The 18305-nt window shown below is 42.6% G+C and overlaps 1 protein-coding gene across 1 annotated transcript; it reads left to right on the top strand.

Annotated features, from left to right (window-relative positions):
* The first annotated feature begins 13673 nt into the window (after nt 1-13673).
* Garin4 (golgi associated RAB2 interactor family member 4) lies at nt 13674-15356 on the top strand. The gene has a single exon (XM_047519834.1). It carries the CDS (start codon nt 13674-13676, stop codon nt 15354-15356), a length of 1683 nt encoding a protein of 560 aa, XP_047375790.1.
* Nucleotides 15357-18305: the final 2949 nt, after the last annotated feature.

The following is an 18305-nucleotide window of genomic DNA, read 5'->3' as shown; positions in this document are numbered from 1 at the left end:
CGTGTTGTGCTTGTTTCTGTTTTTTTTTTTTTTTTAAACTCTTTATTGTTGAATTTTTGTCACTGTTTTGTCAACTTTTTCACTGATTGTGACTAAAAGGACCCAATCAGCACAATTATAGAGGAGGAAAGGTTTATTTGAGGGCTCATGGTTTCAGAGGTCTTAGTCCATAGAAGGCCAGCTCCATTCCTCGGGACTCGAGGTGAGGCTGGACATCATGGCGGAAGAGCACGGTAGAGGGAAGTGGCTTGCATCATCAGGAAGCAGAGAGACTCCACTCTCCAGATGTGAATATATACCCCATGTCCCAGTAGGACCTCCATTGGCCACACCCTACCACTTCAATTAATTCCATCAGGGATTAATTCACTGATTGGGTTAAGACTCTTAGAACCCAATCATTTCTCCTCTGAACCTTCCTGCACTGTCTCACATGTGAGCTTTTGACGGACACCTCACATCCAAACCATAACAGTCACCCCTCCTTCCACCACTCTTCTCCCTGTTGTGGGAGGTGATTTGTTTTAAATATTCTCCAAGTGTCCTCTGTCTTTGGGTACCACTAGGTGGGATAGTTGACTTTCAGTCCTATTCCTCAGTCTGTAGTACTTGATACCCAATCTCTTATTGACAATCCCTGGAACACAACACCTAGTATATCCTTTAGGTTAACTCTTCTTAAGACACAAGGATCAGTTTCTCTAAATGTACAAATGCATAAAACACCTACACTTACTTTTCAACTTGAACCTTTGAAACCTGACCTTCTGCCACAGCATTTTTTTTTTTTTTTTTTTTTTGCAGTGCTGGGGATTGAACCCAGGATCTTGTGATTGCAAGGCAAGCACTCTACCAACTGAGCTATATCCCCAACCCTGCCACAGCATTCTTAAAGAATCATCCACTTGAATTGTATCTGTCGTAACATCCAAATGTGTGTTGCAGTGTTGCAACTGTGTATTTCAAATATCAGGAAAGAATGGGATGGTGGATGAAGAGGAAAAAATAATTGTGGACGAGATGTGTATGATGATTCAAAGCTATTCTGCCTCATTTTCTGGATTTCTAGGGAATAGGATTCCTTAGGTGTGGAGTAGAACCACTGGCTTTTGCTTGGACACATATATAATAGAGGGTAGAAATAAAAATTGGCCACTCTGCTACCTTCACTATGCTTTTTTCAAAGATGCTGATGTCATTAGCTGTGACATTGGTCTACATGAATGGTACTTCTGCTTCTTTGAACTATGTTGGTTCCTTTAGACTATCACATATGACAAAGGTGTCTTAATTTGGCTGCCTTAATAGCACACAGGGATTGTTTCTCCTCTGTGGAGAGCCGTCTAATGTTAGTACATCCACCACTTCTTTCATTAAGTGATCTATGCCTGCCTTGGTGGAGGGGAAAACTCCCCTGCATTTACCCTCTGGTTATGGTTAAAGGTGCCACCACCAGCTGTTAGGAAATTCAAGACAATTTGCAAATTGCTGTGGAAGGCAAGGGATTAGAAAGAAAGATGGTAGCCTTGGCAGGAAAAATTGATCTGAGAAACGTACTATGTGTGGTTAGTATGACTGAAAATTCTTTTAACAGATGCATTAATAATATTTTGTTTCTGTAGCCAAGTTTATATTTTGATACTTAATAAAGACAAAGATACATATTATTAACCACTTGGTTCTTTCCTTTTTTTTTTTCCTGGTACTGGGGATTGAAACCACGGGTGCTTTACCACTGAACCACATCCTCAGCCCTTTTTTAATTTTGTGAGAGGGTCTCACTAAGTTGCTTCACTAAATTGATGAGGCTGGCCTTGAACTTATGATTCACCTGCCTCAGCCTCCTGAGCTCCTGCAATTACAGGTGTGCACCACCATACGTTGCTCATTTTGTTCATCCTGTTTTCACGTTTGAAGGAGAAGAAAGGTTGGGGGCAGGGCTCTCAGCATAAACTGAAGCAGGGCTGCCACCAGAAAGATCAAATCCCCTGTTGACAACATGCTGGCTTTAAGTGGCTTCCTTCAGGGAGAGGTGCCACTGGAAGGGTCTAGAAAGCCCCCTGCCCCCTCCTAGTGTCTGTCTTCCTCCTGTCTCCTTCTTGCCCTGAGGTCTGTCCTGACATCTGTTTCAGAGTGAAGGGTTTGATTGTGTTCTGATTCAGGACAGGGATTCTAGAATCGAATGCTTTCTCTTTCTGTCAAGAGGTAAAATGCTATTTCCCAACTTAGTCCTTCATGAACTCCGAATAAATCCTTGACGTCCAAACCCACACCAAGCATTCTCCTCTCTTCTCTGTCTTATGCCCACAGTCCAGATCTTCCCAAAAGGAGGCCACGCATGTCCTCTGAACATCCTTCTGTGTCTTCATGTTGGAAGTAACTCCAAACTTTTTCAAGTCTCTTATGAAAAATGTCTCTCAGGAAGGAATTCACGCTGAGGACTAATGCTAATTAATGATAGCTCAGTTTTGAATAGGGCAATATGCTAAACACTTTACAAACATTATCCCACACATTAGTCAGCTGTCACTATAACAAAATGAGATAATCAACTTACAAAGAGAAGAGGTTTATTTTGGCTCAAATTTTGGAGATTTTAGTCTATGATGGATTGGCCATGTTGTTTTGGGCTTGTGGTGAGATGACACATCATGGTATGGAGCATGTAGTAGGGCAAAACCACTCATCTCGTGACCAGGCAGCAAAAGAATTGAAGAAAAAGGGGGTGGGGGGTCCCATAGTCTCCCTCAAGTGCACGCTTCCCAATGACCTAAGGACCTCCCACAAGGCCCCACAACTCCTAAGGGTTTTACCACCACGTGATAGTACCACCCTGGAACCAAGCCACAGACACATTTCTATGGTTGTACACAATGTAGATTCACACCATTCATGTAGTCATACATGTACATAGGGTAATACTGTCTGTCTCAGTCCACTACCTTTCCTTCCCCCATGTCCTGGGCATTTTATATAAATGGAATCATACAGTTTGTGTGACTGGCTTCTTTCACTTAGTCTGGTATTGAGGTTCATCCATGTTGAAGCATGTATCAGTACTCCATTCTGAATTATGGCTGAATAATAATATGTTTGCATGGTTACTCTACATTTTGTTTATCCATCTATTTATTGATAGATAGGTGAGAGTATTTTAACAAAGACATAGGCTATTTTTGTTGTTTGTTTGTTTTTGCCTTGCTGGGGATCAAACCTACCTGCTAGGCTAGTGCTCTATCTGAACTATATTCCCATCCTCAGAGTTTTAGTCTGCATGGAAAGATTGAATGTCTAAAGTGGAATTTCAAGCATAATATATAACTGGGAGAAGAGAGTTAGGAGCAGGAGTTCCTTCTCAGAGCTTTCAAGGAACAGTTTCAAAATCATTATTCTGTGACAAGCTATGTGGGAATGGGGAGGCATAGAGCTCCCCATAGATGTTAATGATTCTGAATTACTCCTGCATGGTAGGAAGTGAGTCCTGGAATTTAAGCTTATGCCTCCAGTCTCTGGCCTTCCCTGCCCCCCACATGTAGCATTTCACTGAGTAGAAGGTATGAAAGTAGGGAGAGAAAATTGGGAACCTTGAGAGAATAACTGGGGTCCCACATACAGTGTGTTTGTACAAGCAAAATGGAGAGGAATTAAGATGACCCAGGGGGTACTTCAATCCCTAACCTCAGTTCATCCCATCTAAAGTTGCTGTCTTGGGTTTTCCATTATACACACACACACACACACACAGAGAGAGAAATATGCAACTTCCTACAATGCACCAAACTGATCTTCTTGAAAACAATTAAGTCAATCCAGTTTGAAACCATTTAGTTGGTTCGAGTCTTTGCATGGTAAATCTCTGTGGAGGTTTATGTTATTTTATTTTATTAGAGGTTATAGCTTTTATTTGTTTAATTTAATTACACATCACATCTTCAGGGTTTTTAAGTGGATAAAGCTATTTTGCAATCATTTTTATTATATTAGTCAAAATACAATGAAATGAACACATTCAAATTAAATCAGTTCTATAGCAATATTTGCTAAAAATAGAGGAAAATTGCAATTTTCTTAGCCACAGAGTCTTCCATGTTTATTAATTAAATGTATTTGAAATTGATATATAAAACAAAAGCTATACATATTAACAGGTTACCATGTTCTGTTTCAGTATTGTATAAACTATATATGTACTGATCACTTTAAACATACATCTAATCAAACATTTATTTCTCTATGGTGAAAACATCAAAAGTTCTTTATTCAAGCTTTTTGAAATTTTCAGTACATTTTTGATATCTAGTAGTAGTCACCCTACCATACAATAGTGCACCAGAACTTCTTGCTCCTTTTTTCCCCATGCTTTTTATTGGTACATGTTTTAGGTTTTTTGTTTGTTTGTTTGTTTGGTCACTGAGACTAAGACCCAACCAGAACAATTGTACAACAGGAAAAGTTTATTTTGGGGCTCACAGTTTCAGAGGTCTTCATCCATAGACAGCAGGCTCCATTCCTCGGGGCTCAAGGTGAGGCAGAACATCATGGTGGAAGACTGTGGCAGAGGGAAGCAGCTCACATGATGATCAGTAAGCAGAGAGACTCCACTTCCATATACAAATATATACCCCAAAGCCATGCCCCCAATTCCCACCTCTTCAAGCCTGCCTTCAGTTACCACTCAATCCCATCAGGTGATTAATTCATCAATTGGGTTAAGGCTTTTATAACCTAATCATTTCTTCTCTGAATCTTCTTGCATTGTCTTACAGGTGAGCTTTTGGTGGATGCCTCATAACCAAACCATAACAGTATATTATAGTTATACATAATGGTGGGATTTGTTGTTCCATATTCATACTTGCATGCCAAATATCAGTTTGGCCAATATCAGTCTCCTTTATTCCTATCTTAACTGGAACTAAGTACCATTGTACCCATGGATTAATCTCCTCCCCGTCCCTCCCTTCCCTCTACTCTCCCAATTCTGTGGTAAACACCTTTCCACTTCCAACTTTTATGAGGTCAACTTTTTAGGTTCCGCATATAAATAAGATCACAGGGACTTGTCTTTCTGTGCCTGGCTTATTTCACTTAACAATGATTTCTAGTTCTATCCATGTTCTCAAAAGTGACAAAATTTCATTATTTTAATGGTTGAATAGCACTCTGTTGTGAAGAGATAACATATTTTCTTTATTTATTCATTGACTGATGGGCACCTAAGTTGGCTATTGTAAACAGTGCTACAATGATCACAGGAATACAGCTCTCTTTGATATACTGATAATTTAACTTTGGAGAAATACACAGTAGTACCAGAGTCTTTTAAATTAATACTAATCATGCTATGTCAATGTTAAGTAAATCATTAACGAATACTTGTAGTTATACTGTACATACTCTTTGTTATTTGTTATCAGAATTTTAGAGGTATTTGCAGCAGGAAGAAAAAGTAACTTCTTCCTATTTTTATTTTTAGAGCAAGAATTCACAAGAGTCCTATCTTGATTTAATTAGTTTTTAAAAAATTCATCCTTCAAACAGTGGAACCAGAACTGCCACACTGGGCAAGAAAAAGTTGATTTTTGCCAGAACTGTTCCACTTCCATCTATTCCATTCATTGAGTTCCATATAAAATTATTGCATATGACACAAAAATGGATTCAGATGACTTTGAAGGACAGTGTATAAGAGACCAGCTCAGCTGCCACTGAGGATTGGCCAAGGGTAGGGCTTACCCGAGTTCCTGAAAAGAAATTCTCATGCAAGTATAATTGCTGCAGAATGAATGCTGGTCTCCCTCCAATGTCCCAAATTCCAAAATTTTTATATTGAAGTCCTAATCTAAACCCAGATGGTAATATCATCAGAGTATTACAGATGGAGATAGAGTATATTGTAAGTGTTTCTGTCAGCTTTTTTGTCAGTGCACAGAGACATGACAAGAACCATGTAGAAGAGGAAAAGTTTATTTGGGACCCTAGTTTCAGAGGTCTCAGTCCAGAGATGTCTGACTTTATTGCTCTGGTTCAGAGATGAGGCAGAACATCATGGTGGGAGGACATGGTTGAGGAAAGGAGCTCAGGACATGGCAACAGAAAGCAGAGAGAGGGCTCTGCTCACTGGGGACAAAATATAAAACCCAAAGAAACAAGCCTAGTGACCTGCCTCCTCCAGTCACACCTTACTTGCCTACAGTTATCACCCAGTTAATCCATATCAGTCACAACTGAACACATATTAGTCACAACTCTTAATCTAATCACTCACCTCTGAAAATTCTTGTGTTGTCTCTCACATGAACTCACATCTCATATCCAAACTACAACATTCTGTACTTGGGCCCCTGCCACAGCTCATGCCCATCTCACAATTCAAAATACATTTAGTTCATTTTCAAGAGTCACAAGAGGCTTAACAATTCTAGCAGTACCCAAAAGTCCAAGTCCAAAGTCTCCTGAGACTCAAGGCAAATTCTTAGCATGAATCCCCCCAAATCAAAAGCAGGTTACATATATCGAACATATAATGACACAGAGTTAACATTTCCATCCCAGAAGGGAGAAATAAGGGCCCAGAAAGGAGGAATGGGACCAAAGCAAGACCAAAATCCAGCTGGGCACACAAGTCTTGTAGATCCATGTTCAATATTTGGGGCATATGGCATCAAGATGTTCTCTCTAAAGGGCTTGTATAGCTCCACCCCTATGACCTTGCTGGTTGCAGTCCATATATCCTCTTCTCTTAGCTTGTTTCTGCTTGACTACTGCAGTTTTCTGTAACAGACATTGCACGGTACTGGCCTCTCTTAATCTTGGGGGTCTCCATGGCAGCTTCAGCTTCCTTTTTACATCTCCACACATCACATTTTCAGGGGCTGCCCTCACGGAATCCAACTGCTACACTTTGCCTGGTCTCCCAGGCCTTCCTTTGAAATCTTAGTTGAAGACTCCATGACCACCTAACTCCAAAATCTTGCAATCCTGCAGAACCAGCACCATGTGATTGCTGCCAGGGCCAGCCACCATCCTGAGTACTAGAATAGCCTCCTGTGACCACAGCTGCAGTGGTCTCTGAGGGCCTGGGCAGCTGAGCATGGTGAAAAAACTTCCTAAGCCCCTCGGTGCAAGCAGGGTGCTCCCATAGTATCTTTTTTTTTTTTTTTTTTTTTTTTTTAGAAAAAAGGAAAAAGAAGTTGCATTGCTTTTCTAGCAAAGGAGAAACACAGGGACTCCTGTCCCAGAGGCTGTGATTCTGCCCATCCAAGAGAACAGGGGTTTTTAAAGAAGTGATTCAAAGGTTACATTCCACCTGTTCTCTGTTGGAGTTGTAATACACTTGTTGGATTGGGAGATAGTCATTTCTGAGATCTTCTGGTGCCATCCCCTGTTGTTCCTATGATGGGTGTGTGCTCAAGGACAGATAACTCTGCCTCAGATGGGAAAGAAAGGTAATCTTGTTTTCTCTGAGATTAGAGAGAGGGTGAGGTTGGGGAGGAGAGAGGAAGAGAAAGAAACATGCCCTGAGTTGCAGTGGCAGAGCAGCAAGGGCTATCTTCAGAGCAGAAAGTGGACCACTATAGCCTTTCCCCACTGTCAATTTCTACATTCCATTTATATGGAAAAGTGGGTGACAATGCCTCCAAGCTACTTCCTGCTGAGAAAGGGCAAAGTTTTGGGGAAAATGACCCGAAGCCCTTGTTTTCTATCAGATAGGGCATGGACAGCTAAGGGTATTCAACATCAGGACAGTCCAGAAGTCCATGGTGGCAGTTGGTGGGTAACTGGACCAGGCAATCATAGGGCAGGGATCTTGCTAAGACAATAAACAAGACAGCAAAGCATTACTTTTTTTTTCTTTTTTTGGTAAATGATTAGCACAAAAGCAATTAGTATTTCAGCCAGTCTCTCACCATGGAGACAGTAACTCATAATCATATCAGTGAAAAACAGATTGAGTTTATCTATGTAGGAGGTTGGGAAGATTTGTAGGTCTATGAGATCAAGCTCAAATTCACTCAGGACAAACTTGTGATTCTAGAGTCCTTTATAATATTATTAGGCACTCCCACATAAGAACCTTTCCTTTATAACCTCCTTTTTTATTTACTTTTGGCTGGACTGACACAAGTGTACATCTTAAGTTATACTGAAAGAGCCACTGTCTCTCCTAAATGTCTATGTAGGACTGTACTTTGTTTATCCTCTCCTGCCAGGTGTCTAAGACCAAGTTGATCAAACTTGACCTTGTTCCTATCTACTACTTACTAAGAATAAGCTGAGATTCCTCAGGGATCACTCTTGGGAACATGTGAGAAGCCTCTTGGCTCCTTTAGCTTTTTCTCTCCCAGAGGTGCCATCTGCCAGGATGGGTCAAGGTCTTACTTGAGAAACTGTACATGGATTCTCTTGGAAGCATCAAGGACATTTCTCTCTCCAATGACCTTCCTCTTTGCAGAATGTGCACTGGTTGATCTCCTGTTCTTTAGGTCCTCTTGATTCCCCTGATCAGTAGATTGGGTGACTCACCAGAGTTACAGGACCCAGAGAGGGGTCTTGTCATTCTCTGGGTCCTGACTGACCTCAGAGGGCAAGGGCCAAAAAGTTGGCTGCTTTTTCTTGGTCCTTTTACTTCCTTGAATTTGGTCTCCAAGTTTTTGGTTTTAAGCATCCAGTAGGCCAGTTTTATCAGTCTTAAAGTGGGAGCAAGGGGCTATAACTTCAATATCTATAACTTTACAGTTACCCCTTTTTTAAAAATTGGAATCAATATTAATACTACAAGTCAGCATTATATCCTAGCTCTCCTATACGTGATAACTTATTGTCTCAAATTAATTCAGGTTGTTCTGTTAGAAGTAGTATTTCTGCAAAACACTAGCAGGCAATGGTTATAAAGTTTTACAAGGAAAATACAAAATGAGGCTGGGGAGATAGCTCAGTTGGTAGAGTGCTTGCCTTATAAGCACAAGGCCCTGGGTTCGATCCCCAGCACACACATACAAAAAAAAAAAAAAAAGAAAGAAAGAAAGAAAGAAAATACAAAATGAACACTAATGTATCTTTGCTGTCTATTTAGCTTCTACAAAGACCCATATTATTTATCACCTCAATTACATATAGGTTTTACTTTTTAAAAACTCTTTTACAAACCTAAATACCTTTTATAATTTACCTAAACCTTTACTTAGGTTTTGTGTCATATTCTCTGTTTACTTTGGGATCACAATACTTTTTACAACAAAAAATAAATCTATCTTTTTAATGCAACTTTAATTTAAAAAAAAAATACCAGGGATTGAACCAAGGGGTGCTTTACCACTGAGCCATATTCCCAGCCTTTTGTATGCTTCATTTTGAGACAGGGACTTCCTAAGTTTCTTAGGGCCTCACTAAGTTGCTGAAGCTGACTTTGCACTTGTGACCCTCCAACCTCAACCTCCTTAGTTACTGGGATCACAGGAATGTGCTACCACGTCCAGCTAAATACAACTTTATTTTATTTTAGTTTTGGGGGTAGTGGGGATTGAACTCAGGGGTACTATTTTGTATTTTATTTAGAGGCAGGGTCTCACTGAGTTACTTAGCACCTCACTTTTGCTGAGACTGGTTTTGAACTTGTGATCCTCCTGCCTCAGCCTCCTGAGTTGCTGGGATTACAGGTGTGAGCCACTGTGGTCAGCTTGAATGCAACTTTAAATAAGCTTATTTCTAGCCTAATTTGGAGCCATCCTAACATGGAGAACAATGAGCAACAGGGCCTTAACTCAAGTGAGGCTGATCTGTTGACAAATCTTAAAAAGTGTTTTATTTCTGAATCTGACTTTACCCCTTTAAAAAATATCATTCTACAGAGTTCTCATGTATTCTTTCATCAGTCTACCTAAATATCAGTTAACATAATACAAATTACATCTGAAACATAATCAGAGATCCTAAGAGAGCTCTTAATTTCCCTTTTGTAAAAATGGTGGCAGAATATTTTCATGTTCCATATTGTCAATCTTTGAACAATCAGGCTCTCCTTATTACCTACCAAAAATACACTTAAATTCCCATCACAGTATAAAAAGTAACAAAATTTTACACATAACTTATTGATAACAGGTTACCTTATTCAGTTATAAAACATCAAATGACATAAATATCAACCAAATTTATTTCTTCTATATAAATCTGACCAACTTGGTAAAGTGCTCTCCTAAGCTTTACAACATTTAAGTTTAACTTTTATCTATTTATTTATTTTTGTGGTGCTGGGGATTGAACCCAGGGCCTGTGCTTGCGAGGCAAGCACTCTACCAACTGAGCTATCTCCCCAGCCCTTAAGTTTAACTTTTAAAGTAAAATTTAGAATCCATACTGTGCAATTACAATAATCATGGGTCTCTGTGGGTTGGCAATGCTAGCAAAAATTAAAGACCTTTCCCAAGAGACCATCTATAGGATCAGTGCAGTATTGCTCATGTCTTAAAAGAGGGAAGTAACAGATACAAACAAAAACACAGACAATGAGAAGGAGTTCCCAAACCCAAGGCCAACAGATAGATGAGAACCTAGAACAGACCAGAAGGGAGTAAATATCCCTAGGTTCTCTAATCCTGCTTCACCATGACTCCTACACTGGTGGTGCCACAGATGTCCCCACAAAGAGGGTCCAGATGTTCCCATGAAGAGGAACCAGATGTGTGGAAGCAAGGGTCTCAGCATGCACACGGGGTGGGGGGACTTACCAAATGGCTAAGGGTGTCACAGCTTTGTTTTGTTTTTCTCAAAGTGAACCAACATGGAGTAAGCTATACTGTTCAGGGAGAGAAAACAGGAATTCCCCACAGCTTTAGCAGCTGCTGGAATGGTCCCTCATTCCTTACCTTTACTCACAGAAATAGCTCCTCTAGTTCCACCCAAAGCAAACTCACCCATTTCCTAACTCTCCAGCAGTCAGTTCTCAACAAGTTCACCTTACATCTTCAGCATGGAAGTGGGGTTGCTTGGACAGCCAGGTCTGCCCAAGAAAGTTGGAGTAGGGGCTGCTCTCAGGTCCCATCTGGGTTGCCAAATTTGTTCCCAAAATCTTCATCCTTGTCCGCAATGCCAATCCAATAATAAGGACATGGTTTTATGAAGAAGGAGAAAGAAGTTTTATTGCTTTGCTAGCAAAGGAGAAACAGGGGACTCCTATCCCAGAGGCTGTGATTCTCCCATGGTCTCTTCTCAAAGGAACTTTTTTACTTTTACACCCTTGAGCCTGAGATGGGTGTGGTCTTGCCAATCCCTAAGATGCCCTCAAGCCATTTTTCCTATTATTGCTGTGCAAAGTACTTAGCATTTCTTTAGTGGTTGTAATGTCTTTAACAACCACAACTTTCTTGGCAGTTTTCTGACCAAACAGGTTTTTCTGTTTTGTTTTGTTTTGTTTTGTTTTGTTTTGTTTTGTTTTGTTTATACCAGGTATTGAACTCAACCACTGAGCCACATCCCCAGCCCTTTCTAAATATTTTATCTGGAGACAGGGTCTCACTAAGTTACTTGTGTTCTCACTAAGTTATTGAGGCTCGCTTTGAACTCACAATCTTTCTTCCTCAGCCTCCCTGGCTGCTGGGATTTTAAGTGTGTGTCACTGTGCTCAGTCTAAACAGCAAGTTTTTCAAATCATTCTGATCTGTTTCCTGTTCCTGTTTATCAGGGTTAACTTGGCTTAACGTTGCCAGCAATAGTCATGCCATCCCAAATGCTATGCTGCCTTGACATTTCCTCCACCAGATTAATTAGTCTACCACCTTAAATTCAGCTTCACAGAAAGTCTCAGGACGTGGACAAATGTAGACCTTCTTTTGCTTCAATGTAACATGAGCAGCCTCTAGTCCAATTTCCAATAGAGTCCTCCTTCTCCTCTGAAACCTTATGAACCCAGTCTTTACAGTACATAGTCCTATCAGTGCTCTTTCTCAAATCACCCAATAAGCTTCACTTACAATAATTAAAAACTTTTCCAGGTGGGGTGTGGTGGCACACACCTGTAATCCCAGCAGCTCAGGAGGCTGAGGCAGGAGGATCATGAGTTCAAAGCTAGCCTCAGAAAAAACAAGACTGCTAAGCAACTCACTGAGACCCTGTCTCTAAATAAAATACAACATAGGCCTGGGGATGTGATTCAGTGGTCAAGTACCCCAGAGTTCAATTCCTGGTACAAAAACAAACAAACAAACAAAACCAAAAACAACACACACCCACATATTTAAACTTTTCAAAATTCCTTCCACAAATCCCAAAAAATTCCAAAAGCTTCTAGAACTACATGGTCAGGTTAGTCACTGCAACAACCCCACTTCCTTGTACCAATTTCTGTTTTAATCAGTTTTTTCGTCACTGTGACCAAAGACCTGACAGGAACAATGTAGAGGAGGAGAGGTTTATTTGGGGCTCACAGTTTCAGAGGTCTTCTCGATCCACGTGACCCACTCCATTGTTCTTGGCCTGAGGTGGGGCAGAACATCACAGCAGAAGGGCATGATGGAGGAAAGTAGCTCAGGATATGGCAACAGGAAGCAGAGTCTCTGTAGTGTGTAGAACAAAGATTTTAGAGTCAGTTAGACCTGGACTTAAATAATACTATTACTTTGTGAATGTAGGTAAGTAATGCAACCTCAGATTTTTTTACCACTAAAATGAGTACAATGACCTGAGGTCATGGTTCAGTGGTAGAATGCTTACCTAGCATGTATGAGGCATTGGGTTCTATTCTCATATAAGTGGATGAATGGAATAAAGGTCCTTCAGCATCTAAAAAATATATTAAAAAAAATGAATACTGTAACAATAGTATCAAACTCAATGAATTCTTACAATAACATGCAAAATACATAACAGTTTCTAGGAGAAGAAACCTTTAAATTATAATTTAATTATTAAAGGTGATAGTATTAAAGATTATCATTGTCAGCATCTACTGTGATTTTATGGAAGAACAGGTTAAGGACCAAGGCTACCAATTCTAACCTATTCAATAAAATTAAACCAGGGACTCAGATGGTTCAAATTTCTCCCATCACCTTGCAGTGCCATAGACGTTGTCTAGTTATTGAATCTTTTGCATTTGGGATGGGGAAGGAAGCACCCATACAAAACTTTTTCATTTGAAAAATCTTTATTTTTGTACCTACCTGAGTCCCTGGCAGGGTGGTCCTGTCCTCTGTGGGGGCAACTGCGGTATGAAAACAAAGGGGTATGTGACAGTGACAGGTCACAAAGGGCAGCAGAGGATAAATATGGCTGTGCAGGGGGTTGAGGCCAAGAGGGTGGTCACTTCTCCCACTAGGACTGCAGTTTGTTGACTCTCAGCGAAGTAAAATATCACAGGTGGAGGTGAGGGGGTTAGACCCAGAAGACAATCTCTTGGAACCCACCCTGCATCTCTTCATCTTTAAAGAGATTCAGTTTGGGATCCAGGCACCCTACAGTGCCCCCTTGTCTATCATCTGTGCTCCCACCCCCAGCCTGGCCTCTGGGAGGCTCTGAGGCAAAGGTGGAGGGGTCTGTGGGGTGGGGTGGCGTGGTGTTGAGAGACCTGCTGTGGCGCCACTTCTGTGACCCAGGAGCACTGCTTCTGCTCCCTCATCTGCCCAGGAGGCTAAGAAAGACTTGGACCAGCCTTGCCAGCGCTCTTGTGATAAAAGATGGCCGTGAACAGTGAGTGTCTATTACCATACTACACTGCCCAAAGTGGCTCTGGGGTGGGCATGTTCAATACCACCATGGGGAAGCTGCAGCGGCAGCTGTACAAGGGAGAGTATGATATATTCAAGTATGCACCGATATTTGAGAGCGACTTTATCCAGATCACCAAAAGGGGGGAAGTGATTGATGTGCACAACCGTGTCCGGATGGTGACCGTGGGCATTGCTTGCACTAGCCCCATTCTCCCACTCCCTGACGTCATGCTGCTGGCCCGACCAGCTGCTGGAAACGAAGGGGTCTCTGGACGAACCAAGGGAAGAAGTCGCAAGTCTGCAAAGACCCTGGAGCTCACCAGACTCCTTCCCTTGAAGTTTGTAAGAATCTCTGTTCATGACCGTGAGAAACAACAGCTGCGCCTGAAATTTGCCACTGGCCGTTCTTGCTACCTGCAGCTGTGCCCCCCTCTCGAAGGCCGGGAAGACCTCTTTGCCTATTGGGAAAAACTAATCTACCTCTTGCGACCACCAGTGGACAGTAACAGCAGTACCTACGCAATCCCAGCCGGGGACATGATATGCATGCCTGTGTTTGAGGAGGAGGACAAGACGAGCCTGGCGGCTGTGGATTTACATGCTAAAGGGGATCAAGACCAGGTTAGCATTAGGAGCCTCCACATGGTGTCTGACGTGTGTGGGGCCACCTCTGCTGCTTTTGTTGGCGGGGAGGGAATCCAGCCTGACTCCCACAGATCCACATCCTTGACTGAGGTAGCCTCCCTAAGAACAAAATCTAAAGAACTTGCCAGAGAGTCAGCAACAGAGGTAGCAGCAGGCTCTCGACCAGCAAGTGGAGGCAAAGGGGAAGGGGACCTGAAAGGTGCAGGAGAAAACAAAACCCACGTGGCCACTACAGGTTCTGCCAAGGTGTCCCCTAAGAGCATTAAGGTAGCCTCAGCGGCAAACAAGCCCTTGGAAGGTATTTCCAGTACATCCTCTAGCCTCTCCCCAGAGGGCATCATGAACACGGGGGTAGAACCTGCTAGGAAGACTGTTGGAGAACCAGACAAGAATTCAGCAGGGGAACCTTTCACCTCAACCCCCCTGAGTGACAAGGGTGGGTCGGCTAAACGGCATCAAGTCTCCCACAGCAGAACAGAAGTCCACAAGGAGAGGAGGGAAAGAAGGGAGAGGAGAGAAAAGGACAGAACTGTGAGTAGGGGTACCCATCACCACAGGACGAGTGAAAGTCGTCGCAAGACGGGGGACAAAGTCTCCCGGAAGTCACCTGGCCACAGAACGATTAGAGAGGATAAAAAGGGAAAAGGTCGCAGCAGCCCCGGGGGCAGTAGGCACAGCAGTGCCCACAAAGGCATCAGTCGCACCCCCATCACCAAGGAGTCCAGGAGCTCCCACAAGTCCGGGAGGAGCTTATCAACAACGAGTTCCGGTTCAGCCAACAAGAGACTCGGCAGGATCAGCTCTTTCTTGAAGACCGTCAAAGCCAACCTTACCACTAAAGGGGTGGCCTCAGTGCGCGGCAGAGATGTGGACATCATGACTAAGAGAGAGGAGACGACCACCATGGAGGCCATCATGGAGACAGCAGAGAGTGGCCAGGGACTGGACATCACTGGTTCTCTGACATCCGAGGTCATGGAGACGGTGACCTTTGAAACCCATTAAATACAACCCAGAGCCAGAAGTTAAAAGGGGCCCAGGGATCAGGGGAATATCCCCAAAGAGCCTATTCCAGCTTCCTTTACTGCAGATTAAATAAAGAACCATTCAACCTGAGAATGGCCTGCTGCGTTGTGTCTGAATTTCCAAGTTCCACCGCACAGCACTGACCTCACAGTGGATTCTGTGATGTCAGCGGTGCTGCAGCCTGAGGCCCCGCCCCCGGCCCCGCCCCCGGCCCCGCCCCACCTCACACCCGGCTCAGTAGTGCCAATAGAAGTGCTCCTTCTTGCCTCTGCCATTTCCTGGTTTGAGTGACCCAGGGCTATGGCTAAGAGTCACAGACTGTGGGCTGGAACTCTACCTCTACCATCTCCCTACTCTGGATAATTTTTCTTCCCCCTGAAGATCCATAGATCAAGAAGAGGGATGTCCCCCTCTTGGGCCATTCAGGGGGTAGGGGAAGGGAAGCAGTAGCATCTGCTGGCAGTCAGAACAGGAAGGATCGTTGTCTAGATTCAGCAATTCCGTGCCTAGGCATACGCCTCAGAGAAACACACACACATTTTCTAGGAGATGATTATGAGAATATTGATAGCAAAATAATCTTAAAATACTGAAATAGACCAAATTTCCATCAACAGAATTAATATAACAGTGGGATATGGATTGGGATATTCAAAAGTGACAATCAGCATAGATAAATGTTGCTTATATAGTGATATTTTTTAAAATGCAAATTAGAATAGAACATGATTTGCTTATAGAAGAGTTCAAAAAAAAAGATCAAATAATATATTGCATACATGTTTGGTAAAACTGTAGACAAAAATAAGGGTGTGGTAAACACAAGAACCAGGAAGGGAGTTTTCTCTAGGGTGGAAAAATAAGATGTGGGAATAAGGAGGTGGTCACAAGACTTACTGGGAATTGAACCCAGGGGCACTTAATCACTGAGTCACATCCCCAGCCATTTTTGATTTTTTATTTTGAGGGTTTCACTAAGTTGCTAGGGCCTTACTAGGTTGTTGAGGCTGCCTTTGAACTTACGATCCTCCTGTCTCAGCCTCCAGTGCTGCTGCAATTACAGGCATGAACCACCATGATCCACGGTGAATTGTGTATCTTAAGCAAGGGGGTGTAGCTGGGTGTTTATTGTTTTGTTGCTCTTTGTTGACCCTAAAATCACTGTGGCGGATGTGATGAAGTTGTTATTGTCCTAGATATGTCTGAATTCCTTTCCTTGGTGCTTTTACTTTTATGTGATATGTCCCAAAGTGACAAGGGACCTCTTTTGTTAAGATTCATATTTTAAATGACATGTATAAGAAGCCATGGTTGGTTGTTAGGAAAAGAAGGAATGATATCCCTATTTTACAAATGAGAACACTGTGGCTCAAGAAGGTAACTTGCCTCACCATTCAGTGGGACATTTGCAGAACAGTGTTGCTCCATCATGCTTCTTTATGCAGAGACATATCTGAGGCATGGGGAGGGATCAAAGTGAATAAGTCCAGAGACAGAGGCATCACAAGAAACTGAGACTCACCAAAACTCTGCAGAGGTGAGCATGGAATTTACTGGATTAAGAAGAGGAAGGGCTGGGGGGTTGGGGAGACCCCTGGTAGTGAGCCTCTGTGAGCTGGTGTTTGAACTTCAGTGAGTGCACAGCCCCTAGATGGCCTTATCTAAAGAGTGTCCAGACCACCCTTAAGCTGTGTCTGACTCAAAGACCTCTATCACCAGGCTTGCCTGCCTTCACTACAGCTGTAAACAGACCTCCCGACTGGAATTCCAGGTCTTTCTCTCACCAGGGACCACTCCTGCTTGGAGTTATGGCTCTATGCAGCCCAGTCCTCCTCTAGTCACTAATTTAACTCTTAAAAGTCAGGACCAGAATTCTTTCTCCTGGAATTCCAAAAAAAATCTTCAAAGCTCACAGGAAAGAAGTTGTGAGTTAGGCCACAGTTGCTAGAATCTCCACGGCTAATTCCTAAAGCTACTGAGGGAAGTTGCAGACTTCAGCATGTTGGTGGGGGGAGATCTCTTTGGTCCCTAAAGGGAAGGTGGGCATGGGAGTGGAAGGCCCTGCCAAGAAGGGAGGGCAATTCAAGACTTACACACATCCACCATTTCCTCCTTCAAAACAAGGTTCCTGACCCCAGGCTGAGGAATTATTGAAGTGAGTCAAGTTACTCTTAAAGGAGGGAACATGCCAAAGATTAGATACTAATTGGCCCTGTGAAGAAAACAACATTGGAATCATTAACCCAGAGCTCCAGAGGAGACGGGGGCCTCCAAGGGAGACAAATTAATGGTTGACTCCTGACCAACTTTTCCTTTGACTGGAAGGGTGGGGAAATTACAAAAAAAAAAAAAAAAAAAAAAAAAAAAAAAAAAAAAAAATCACAGCACATTCCTTTAATCTGAGAATTTCCACACAAGGCAAGTGTAGGTAAACAGTAGTCTGGAAGACAAAAATGCAACAAAAACATTCACATAGCACTTAGTCATTTATAAAGCTATTTAATGTATGTGCTCTCTTCTGATTCTCATATCACTCCATCTGGCAGATCAGCAACTGGGGTTCAGAGCATTTAAAGGACTTGGCCAAGGTGCAGAGATGGAGTCACTCCAATGCAACACCTTTCGTGCAGCGCCTACCACATACTGGCCCTGGGTCCCACACAGCTGTACAGAGCCAGAGAAAGAGACAGGGCAGGCATGTGGGTGGGTATTACAATGAGTGACAGACTCATTTATGTTTGGGGAACAGGATCCATTCATCGGAGGGATTCTGGGGGTTGGGAAAGAGTTAAGGGTCAGGAAAGGCTTCACAGAGGAACTGGAAGTTTTGAAGAATGAATACCAGGTAAGAAATAGAGAGCAAGGGTAAGGGTGGAGGAGGTGCAGGGAGGGGTGGGGCGAGATCATCAGTCCACGGGAAGGAATGTG

Source organism: Sciurus carolinensis, chromosome 12 (assembly GCF_902686445.1).
Source record: "Sciurus carolinensis chromosome 12, mSciCar1.2, whole genome shotgun sequence".
In the NCBI taxonomy this organism is placed as follows: domain Eukaryota; kingdom Metazoa; phylum Chordata; class Mammalia; order Rodentia; family Sciuridae; genus Sciurus; species Sciurus carolinensis.
The sequence above is the reverse complement of the archived record's forward strand: the minus strand, read 5'-3'. Positions and strand labels throughout refer to the sequence as shown.